The following is a 10844-nucleotide window of genomic DNA, read 5'->3' on the forward strand; positions in this document are numbered from 1 at the left end:
TTTTTTTTTAACCAGAGAAAAGTGGATTTTATCCTCTCTACTTTTGGGTTGTCATATGTGAGAAGTTGTTTTTCTTTGTTTCGACTACTCTTGGCTACCAACTGATCTTAAAGTGATAGTGTTAGAAATGAATGATCAGCATGTGATTGTTTGTAATTTATTTGACAGCCTCTCAATTGGAATGGATAAATAATCCTGAAGACCTGGTGAATAACTTGCCTTCTGGGTCAAACAGTCGAGAGAAATGGAGCTAACCCACTGTACTTAGATTGTCAGTGTTCTGCTTCTGTAGCTGGTTTGGGTGATGGTGCAACTTCTTTGCCTGTCGCTCAGCTAGAGAAGTTGCATGGCTTCTCTGGGTTTTGTCAAGAGAGGTTGCATTGCTAAACACAGAAGTAGGTGGCTGTTTTCTCAATGTAAAAGCTTCCTGCACAATGTTTAAAATCTTGGCAACAGGGAGGTTGTGGAACCCCCCTCCCTGGAAGTGTTCAAGGCCAGGTTAGACAGGGCTTTTTGCAATCTGGTCTAGTGGAAGGTGTCCGTGCCCTTGCAGGGGGTTTGGAACTAGATGAACTTCTAGGTCCCTTCCAACTAAAACCATTCTCTGATTCTAACAGCCTCTCTCTAAGGGAATTAATGTGAAGTGGTTAGAGGTACTTTATTTAAAATAAAGGGCTTCTGTGGCTTTTATTCAGTTTAAAAGAAAATTTTGCCTCAGTTGTAAGAGGCAGAGTATTTTTCAGGTAGCTTGGGTGGGACTTACAACCTAGAATCAGGGGTGTTTTGTATGTGTTTATACTTTTGACTAGCTTTAATTAAGTCATTAGTATTGGGGATGGTCAGAATCCAGATTATGTTGATTAATTCTGAATGTTCCTCTTTGGTTTTAGATCTCACTGTTGACCTCAACAGTAAATCATCTCAAGACTAACATAAAGTCTTCTGCTGACCTAATTGGTCTTCCAGTCACAGTAGAGAAACTTCAGAAGGCAAGTACTGTAAATGGTTATTGTTCAACATGTTCTGTGCTGCTAAGCTGCAACTGTCTTGGGGTCAGCAATGACAACAGGAGTTACCTGAATTAAATGTGAGGAATATGTGCTTCTCCCTCTTGTTTTTAAATTGGTCTTCATATACTTCATACTGGATGGTCCTACAATAACGTATGGCAGATAAAAAATTTGAAGGCCTTGGTTGTCCCTTTCTGCAGATGTATTTGTTTCTAGTTGTATTATATTACCACTTCTTTACCTTGGTGCTGATCTTTCTGGATGCTTTCCTTTAGTTGCTAATCTCAGTACCATTTAAGACACTTGCAAAAAGTCTGTCTGCAGTTTTACAACTATGCTAGAAACAGGTGGTTTGTTGAACTTTTTTAATTGGGGGAAACAAAATAAAAATGGCTTCCTGGAAAACTTCCCCATCTTGAGCAGTGTGTAGGTCTACATTTGGCTCTGCATTTACAGTCTTATCTTCCATGGCAGTTTATTTAGCAATAAACATTTATATTGGGCTAACACCTAATGTCAGTCCAGTCTTCTTTGTGGCTTTTATGGGTTTCCACTTCTCAACTTCCTTTCCATATATAATTAATGTGTAATCAACAAGCTAGTCATATGCAAAGCAATTGGTGTGGTTTGGCTGATCAGGCTGCTAGGATTTCTTTTTCTGGGAGGAGTACAAAGCCATTTCCTAAGCTTCTAATTTGCTGTTAGGAACATGCTGGATTTTTCACTGTGTCATGTCAGAAACAAGTCCTAAGAGTACCAAGAGCCTGGAACCTGCACCTACTTTATATAATATGGAAAAACTTTGTCATCTTGCTGTCAGGATAAAGTGTTAGGGCCAACAACTTGCAGTGATCTGCTGCTGACCACCAAGGCTTTTTCACATTGAAATAAGTCCATCCTTGGTCACACTTTGTAAAAATCAAAGATTTTGAGCTTTTTAATTCTATCCAGTCTCTGTTGTTGAGTCTTGAGTAAGGTGTTAGATCTGACATCTATTTGCACTGCTCTCTTGAGCCATCTTGCTTACATTTATGTTTTGGAAGGTTGATAGAATAAAAACAGAGCTGGAACCCTCCCAGGAGTTATACTGCAAGGTGTTGAGTGTAGAAAAAAAACTACCTGGAAGTTAAAATACACTAATTGTAATGGTTGCTGAGTGTCGTGTTAATGATAAGGGATAAATTTCAGGAGCTGGACTTCTTTTTGACCCCCAGGTGTGTGCTGCTTTACCTCCTGTCACAGGAAAGCTTGAGTGGCTGTAGGTTGGTAGCCTGGCAGTAAAGGAAATTCAGAATACTTCAGGCTCACATGCATGATTGTGTGGCAGCCTGCCTGCAGTAGCAGTAGCAAAATGTCATTTCTAGCAGATTGAAACTGAAACAGTTGAGGAAAGCTGAGATTTATGTCTACTTCTTTCTTCCAGACTGTAGCAAACATAGGTAGCACTCTTACAAGTGTTTCTCATGATGTTGAAAACATACAGACAGCTATTGAAGAATACAAGAAATCCATAGAAATACTCCAGAATGATGTGGTAAGAGAATGTACTGATTTAACACTCATGGTAACTGTCAGCACTGTTTTAGGTGGCAGAAGTGTGAGGTACAGTTGGTTGAGTTAAGGATACATAGAAAGATTAAATAACTGACCAGCCTTACCAGAAACTACTCACTGTATTTATAGTAACCTCTCACTTGGGGTTAACAAACTGAGCTGATAATTGAAATTTTTCACCTAAACTGCAATACAGCATTAGTTTAAGAAGAGTACTTGCAGATAAAATTTAAATTAGACATGTTATAAAACTTGATGCAGCCAGTGAGTGCTACAAAAACACTGCAGATATGGTAGTGTGTATGGTGGTGAAAGGTATATCATAACACTTCAAGGGGACAAGAGCTAATTAGGAGGATTTAATAATAGAAGTTTTGACCTGTGTCTGAAAGGGAAAACTCTATTACCTTAATTAAGAGTGACTAGAATTGTAGCAAAACATCTTTATCTACGGCCTGCCATTTATTAAAAGCTTGGGGTTTTTTTTTACAGGCATTTGGTAACATAATTTTTTTACTACTTTCCTTAGAAGGAATTAAAACAGATGCCTTCACTTCCCTCCACTGCGGTGCCAAGGACTGAGAGAAATCAGACAGAAAATTACAAACAGGTATTATTCTCCATTGCATAAGGACTATTGGTACAGGTATCACTGATACTGAGCTGTTTTGAGTGTTTTGCAGCATCTGTAGTGTACAAAAAAGTATGTTTTCTATAAAGACAATACAAATAGCATCCTTCAAGACAAAATACAGGATAATTTTACTATAGTTTATTCCTTCATATGTGCAAACAGGCAAGTATCCTAATCTGAGAGTATTTTGTGTTCTAACTGGGTGAGGAGTAAAATGACTGCAATGAATGTCAAACAAATTGTAGGTGTACTTTGCTCATGTAAATGAGTTAAAGGCTTTTTATTGAATGGATTTCATGGCAGGTACTTCCCAATCTAAGCAAATTTGGGAGTGTCATGTATTGAGTCACCCACAATGTAATGAGGTGTGGAAAGAAGGGATTCAGCAATAACAAAAAAAATGCTAACATGGGCGTTTAGCTGAATGGTTTGGAATGGAATGACTGCATTTATTTACATGTAATACGTTTGATATCTGCCTCAGAAATTAAGCTTAATACATGATTTCTTGTGGAAAAACAGGTGGTGTGGTTACTAAGCTTGCCCTGGGAAATTAGATGAATAGGCTTTGTGTGTTTGCTGACACAGCTAAGTGGTAACATTAGCAACAAAGAGGTTAGCCCTGAGGAAAATTTCAGTCTCAAACTTTGAAAGCTGGAATAACTTTCTGGAATCTTCCAGTTGGATGTTTTCAGTGGTATCAGTGGAAAGCCAGTTTGAAGCATGCCTGGTTAAACTGGGTCAGTCACCATGTTGTTACTAGCAGGAGCACAGCAGAGGTTAAGTAAACTGACATGTGCTGGTTTTATATTTCAGGAAAGCCAGTCACTGCGTGCAGTTCTGGAAGGGCTAAATAACACTGTAGTGATGTACCAAAAGTTGAATGACATCAAGCTTCTAAATGTGGATTCAGCCATTGGTAACCTTAGCCAGAGGGTTGTGCTGTTAGAAAACTCTGCCCTTGCTGTGAATAATCTGGACAAAAGAGAAAACGTATCTACCAGTGTGGTAAGTATTTGATGAGTAAGGATGTCTGCTCAGGGTAGTAGTTTAAATACTTTCTGTCCACTGCAAATATGGCTTTTCAAATGGAACAAAAGCAAACCTCAGAATGAAACTTAAGATACTTAAGATTTCATTTGAAAAGGCTGGAATTTGTTCCCTATTTCTGAACACACAGCCAACATTAAGAGTATTTCTGAAGCAGTCTTTTCTTCCCTGCAGAATCTACAGAGAAATGTCCCTAAGACTGTGACATGTAGGACTGGGGTGACTGCTTAATGGTCAGGATTCACCCACCTCTTTTACTATGTTTTAGAAGGGCACTCTGGCATGGGTCTGTTTTGACCACCAGCTTGGTGGGCCTCTGGGTTGCTAGAGGTGCTTAAATGCTAAAAAAAACAAACACCAAACAACCCAAAGAATACTGAATATGTTTGCAAATCCTTCCAGTGCTTTCTGCATGCCACACTGGGGCCAGTCTCTGAGGACCTGTTCTGTATGTTTAGCAATAAGGAACATGCTGATGTTGGTGTGATAAATTACATAACCCTCTGCCTTCATGTTTACTCTAGCATGTATTTGGCCTGTTCTTTTTTCCTGCTTCATGCCTGCTAAATTTGAAGGAAAGAAACTTTGTTGTAGAAAATTACAAGCACATGAATAAACTTGTCTGTCCTCCATTTTTCCTGTAGGGGAATGATGCAACTACCTCTCTAAAAGTGGAAGATGAAGAGCAACTAGATAATGAAACTCATTCAAATAAAGAACTGAAGGTAAAGTAAGGAAACACAGTTTACAGTGGATTAGCAGTTGATGTCTCTTTCTTTATAATAGTGTTTTAAAAGAGGCTTAATTGAGGAGAGACTTGCAAGCAGGCTAATATGATCCAGTTTATTTCAATAGACCAGAGTAGAAGAACAGTTTATCCACCGTATTTTGGGGACAGGAACTCAATCAGGATGGGAGAAAATTTGTAATATTTTGAAGTCTTGCCATTCTAACTACAGAGGTGGTTACAGAGCAGAGCTGCTGTAACATCCTTTTGTGCAGCCAAAAGAATCTTGAGGTGTTCAGACCATGTCCTAGAGGAGCAGGGGACTCAGGCAGCCAGCTCATTTGAGTCCCCATTGCCATGCTCTCAGCAAAGCTAGCCCAGTTATTGTGGGTTCACACTGCAAAGGGGCTTATGGCTTTTATCAAGTTTAAAACTTTATTGGGTTGACTTAAAGAAACTTTGCAGTAGTGGAGCCTAGAAATTTATGGAAGCCACTTCTGAGTAATGGTCTGAGGACCGGCAGTGGGCAGCTTCACAGACGAACTGAATGGCCACAGTGGGCTGGGGAGAAGAGGTAGCCCTGTTTGGATTAGTTTCCATCTTCTGGAGAGAAGGCAGGGAGTGAACTGCCTGCACTGTCAGTTTTAGGCTTGAATTGATGTGAACTCAACCTGTTATCTGGAGCTTGCTCCTAAAAAGAGTGCTCATAAAAAAGAGTACTTACTCAAAGGAGCTCCAGAAGAAAACCACGTGGTGGTTTTATTTTGAGAGGGTTATAGTGACTCCTGCACGGAGGTAGTCAGTGCTGCAAGCAAACATCTGAAACAATTATCCAATTCAATTAATGTACAAATGTTTGCTGCAAGTAAGCTTGGCTGTTGTACGATTTTTTTTCATTCTCATTCATTTATATTAAAAATATGGAAATTAGAAGTCAGATTCTTTTGCAGTCAGTGTCTGCAAAGTAGTTGCCTACTTCTCAGGGTGAAGTGCTGATTCTGTTGTTTCCTTACAGACCCTATGAATTTATTCTTTACATCTTTTTTAATTTTAAACTCTTGTTTGTCATTTTAAATTCAAATAACCTGGTGACCTCCAAGTCATTCAAAAGTACTTATATATTTTAAATTACTTATTTTCCTGATCTTTCCTATCTACTGAAAGGGTACATTTAAAGAATCTCTTTTTTTTTTTTTTTTTTCCTATATGTGCAGGAAACAGGAACTAGAGGTTCTCAGGTATCAATGCTAAGAGAGAAGCTTCAGCAGATTAATTCTCTGGCAGGCAAGACAGAAAATGACAGACCCATTGAGACATCAAAGAATGGTAAGAGTGTTGTATAATAGGAGTCCATAAACATAGATTCCCTATGTAATTCAAAGAATAACTAATAAAAATTGATAATATAAACTGTTTCTCAAGATTTCAGGTGAAAATTATGTCAGTTAAAATGGTAGGAAACTGATGGCTCTAAAACAGAAAACTGTGTGAGTACACAAGTTTGAAGGTGACTTTCCATGTGTATAGCAGGATTCTCATGCATCAACAGCTTGCATTTCAAGGCATGAAGTGTAGAAATACCTGTAGAAATGTATCCCCAGTAACATCTGGTTTTGCTTTTCCAAAATCTAAGTGTAACACAGAAGAAAGGTCTGCATGTCTGCTGGCTTATCTCAGTTTTGCACTTTCGCTGTACATATTCAGGTACTGCTGATGATGAGATTTGATACTTCATTACAACAGAACTGCTGGTTATTAATTTGATAAGCAGCAAATTGGAAGTTTAGAGCTTGCTGTTGGGGCCAATAGATACCTGCAGTGATGAGGTGAAAATAGGTGGGCAGATGTAATTTGCTTAGTAAAGCTTGTTCAGCACCTTCAGGCTGGGAAGTAGGAAGCACTTCTAAGTCATTCTTTTACAAATACACATTTCCTAATACAGCATAAAATATTGAAGCTGTATAACTGTACAAAAAAACAAGTCTTCTTTCTTCTGTTATTCCAGTTATTGGTAAAATGGGACAATACTGCTGTATTATGAAATTATTTTGCAGCATTCTTGTCCCATATGGCATCTGTGATGCAAAAAACAGCAACACTAAAAACTTAGTCTTATGAGATTTTTTATTGTTTTTTTCCTGTTAACTGTAATTCTGTGGAATTAGTAAGACTAACATAAATTTGTTTTTTAACAGTTGAAAGTAGCCTGAGTACTACAGCGAAGCCCACAGACCTTTCAAGGCTGGCTTCAAGGTCAGCTGATGACAACACAGAAGGTAACAGAGAGCTGAGACATCTGACCTTACCAGGAATTTCCAGCACTGAAGGTATTTCCTTCCTAGGGTTGACCTTTTCTTTTTCTGAATATTATGTGTAAAAGTTTAGGAAACAGTAAGTATAGCTGGAATTCTGGTGATGTGTCTGGGCATTCTGGGTGAAGTGAGGTCAATTTTAAAAGTTTGAGAACTACAGGCTTTAAAAAGAAAAATAGATAATTAAAAAAACCTAAAACAAAAAAAAAAAGATATAAAAGAAATGGTATTTAAAGGAGAGCATGCATTGTAAGTGAAGAATTGTTTTGAGTGCCAAAGTATTACACCAGGTACCTTGAGACTGGGAGAGAAGTCAAAGGCACAGTTAGGGTGCTGAAGGAAAATGAAGTAGGTTTGAGTGTGTATGTTTTGGGGTTTATTCTTTTTATTTTCTAAGAGGACATTGCCTATTCAAATGAATGGTTTCTGGGTCTTGCTGTTCAGTCTCTTCAAGCTGCTGATAGGGCAATGGTTTGCATCAGGAAATGAGTAGAGACTTTTCCCTTTATATCATCTGTGCTGTTGGTATAGCAACAGTCATTCAGAGCTTGCTTTCATGGAGGGTAACTGCATCTGTATGCAGTTAGTGGTTGTAGAATGGGCTGTTAGTTGTGGCCAGAAATAGGGATTGTTTTTTGCAAATGTAATGTAATTTAATCTAGAAATGTTGATGCTTTTATATTCCCCCTTCTATACTGTTACTGAGAGCTTGCAACAATGTAGAACTGCATACTTAGGGATGTTTTATCTAATTACTAGGCAGTGAGACACAGGGCAATAAAACTGGAAGAGCAGCTTATAGAATATTCCTCTGTACTTAAAGGAGCTGCTTTTCAATCCTTGTTTTCTTTGCAGATCTTCAGAATTTGTTTGAAAAAGCAACTGAAGATTCTGATGGAAAACTGTCACATGAAGATCTTCAAAAGCTACTTGGCTCTGCAGCCCAAGAGGCACAGAGCTTTAAGAAATTTGACACAGATGGAGATGACAAATACTCTTTACAAGAACTGAGATTAGCTTTAGGTGTATAAGATATATATTTAGAAATCGGACATTGATGGATGCTACTGTAGCTAATGGAAACTACGGGACATGAAAAACTACGTCTGCACTTTCCCAGTGTTTTACTGATCTTTGGAGCTAAATTACTGTACACATTGCCACCTCTTTTGGTTTTTTTTTAATTTGCAATTATTGAAAAGAAATTTTCAAATATATATATGTCAATAGGACGTAACATTGGGACTGTGTTCACATCCAGAGAATTCCCAAACTTGGAGATGTTTTCCTTATTCTTTCCTTTTCAAAGGAGTTCTTGTTTTTAATTTAAAATGTGTACATACTAAAATAAAACTATGGTTTTATATTCACTGAAATTTGCCTTAAATTAGGGAGCTGCACTTTATGTAGAGCAGAAGGAAATCTGTCTTGTAAAGGTGGGCTTCTTCTGCTTGTAAATATTTGAGATAGAGTAAATTATGCATATTTAAGGGGAAGTTTGTGTCAGGAGCTGTGTTGGCAGTAAGCTTTTTATAATGAGAGACTAAGCCTAAGAGGGGTGGTTAAGAGCTTCACCTAAATTTCCAGTTTTGACCAAGTATGTCCATGAATGAGTTTGGTCTCAGAGGAAAGCAGGAGTGGTAACTCATGCCCATCTATAGCAGGATTTATTTCTAGAGGGAAGAGTTTAAAGTGTTTTTATATAACGAACCTACAGGAGCAATTAGCTACCAAGTGCTTGGGTTTTCACTTCAGCATTCTTTAGCTTTGCTGTATAGCCTCCAGATTACATTTTGTGAGATGAGCCTATCTGCTGTTTTTTTTTTTTTAAAAGAAAGTATTTAATAACTTTAACAGATGCTTAAGATGTAAAAGTCTACATGCAACCTGCTGAGTGGCACCTGAGTAGTTCATGCCTTGGTGTATAGTCAGTGGTTTGCTGGTGGTCTCACTGGCAGGTCACTGGAGATCTTTTGAACAGGGTTGCTGATGGTTTCTTCTATGGACTGTTGCTGAGGTCCTGAGTAAAGCTCCTGGTTGCTAGGAGTGTGAGCAGGTGGGGAAGGCCCTGAGTAGACCTGTGGGCTGTTTCCTGACTAATGTGAGCACGATCACTTCTTGGTACTTTTACCTTCTGTGTTCTTGCCAACAGGAGGATGTAAAAAGCAGGATAGGGGGTTGCAGTCCCATTGGTGTTCTCTGCTGACACATGCTTTGTAAGAGGAGAGGAACTTACAGAGGGCTTGTTTATACTAGTGGATCTAAACACAGAGTGTGTTTATAACCTTCTGAAGTACAGAAACTGATTTTTGCAGAAGGGGTTCTCTGGCAGTCTAGGTCAGGGCCAAGCTGGATGATTTTGCTCACAAATATCACGGATCTTGTTGGGAGTTTTTTGCATGATTAGTGAATTGAAGTTGCCCACCTCACTGTTACATCAGTTTATGTGGAAGTTGGTTGATAATTGTTGACTTTTATAAAACTTCAGACTGGATGTTTTATGAATAACTGTATTCTGGAAGTGTGAATCGGTGAAGGAATGTACAAAATGGAACCCTGTTACCCATTGCCTGGGCTTCTTTCACTGCTGCTCTTCTATCCTGTTTGGGTGATGCAGACGTGACCCAACACAGAAACGCTTTTGATGTGACATTTGAAAACACACAGTATTTAAAAACAAAACCAAACCAACCAACCTTGGCTTTTGAGAGGACAAGAAGCCAACACTTGCTTCTTTCCGCTTCCCACACCCTTTTATACACTGCTGTACAATTCCTTAACCAAATAAAAAACCAAGCAAGCAAGCAATAAAAATGTAACCATCCTGGTATTTTATTTGTACATACTGTATAATAGCCATATGCCAGAGTTTGAAAATATTTTTGAAAGTTTGATTTGTATGGAGTTTAACTTACCTTAAAATTAAGGTGTATTGTATTGCCACGTGAATGTCTCAGTGTTGTTTTTGTTGCAGTCTTGCTTTACTTCCAGAAGGCTGTTCAGCAGCTGCAGTGACACTGTCAGCTCAAGACAGCGTGTGCCACTCCAGCTGCCCGCGTCCTCTGCCTGTGGCCAAGGAGCTCAGCTGGTCAGAGGTGCTGCTTAATTTGCCCGTCAGGAGCACAGTGGATTGCTAATCGCTGTAGTCACTGCTGTGGTAGGATGGACTTGTGTCAACTGAACAAAACCTGGTCGTTCTTGAGTACGGTGGTTGCTTTTGTTTGGCCTCGGGCAGCTGGTCCTGGTGTGCTGCACCCTCATCCCGGCGAGCTTTCTGCCAGGTCCCCATCCCGCACGCCCTCCAGAGCCTGCCGGGCTGGCACCAGCCGTCCCTCCCTGTCCCGCACTCCGGCTGCGGAGGGCACGACCGCCGTGGGTGCAGGGAAGTGCCTCGGTCAGAGCTGCTCCCTGCTGCGGGTCGTGCCTGCGGGTTCCCGGGGGACCCTGAGGGTCTGGGCTGCAGCAGGAACGGAGCGACGCGCGGCGGGGTCTCGCTGTGTTTTGGGGCTGGATTTGCGGGGTTTGGGGGGGCGGGGCTGGGGCGGAGCTGCGGAGCG

General features: G+C 39.8%; 1 protein-coding gene across 1 annotated transcript in view; it reads left to right on the plus strand.

Annotated features, from left to right (window-relative positions):
• Positions 1-8418, plus strand: part of EFCAB14 (EF-hand calcium binding domain 14) — a 12392-nt gene extending 3974 nt beyond the window's left edge. Inside the window, 8 exon segments of the mRNA XM_010006538.1 lie at positions 891-989; positions 2434-2544; positions 3094-3174; positions 4015-4206; positions 4893-4973; positions 6190-6301; positions 7171-7302; positions 8143-8418. Of these exon segments, the coding sequence (XP_010004840.1) occupies positions 891-989; positions 2434-2544; positions 3094-3174; positions 4015-4206; positions 4893-4973; positions 6190-6301; positions 7171-7302; positions 8143-8318 (984 nt within the window). The 3' untranslated portion in view covers positions 8319-8418.
• Positions 8419-10844: the final 2426 nt, after the last annotated feature.

Source organism: Chaetura pelagica, unplaced genomic scaffold (assembly GCF_000747805.2).
Source record: "Chaetura pelagica isolate M959 unplaced genomic scaffold, ChaPel_1.0 scaffold69, whole genome shotgun sequence".
In the NCBI taxonomy this organism is placed as follows: domain Eukaryota; kingdom Metazoa; phylum Chordata; class Aves; order Apodiformes; family Apodidae; genus Chaetura; species Chaetura pelagica.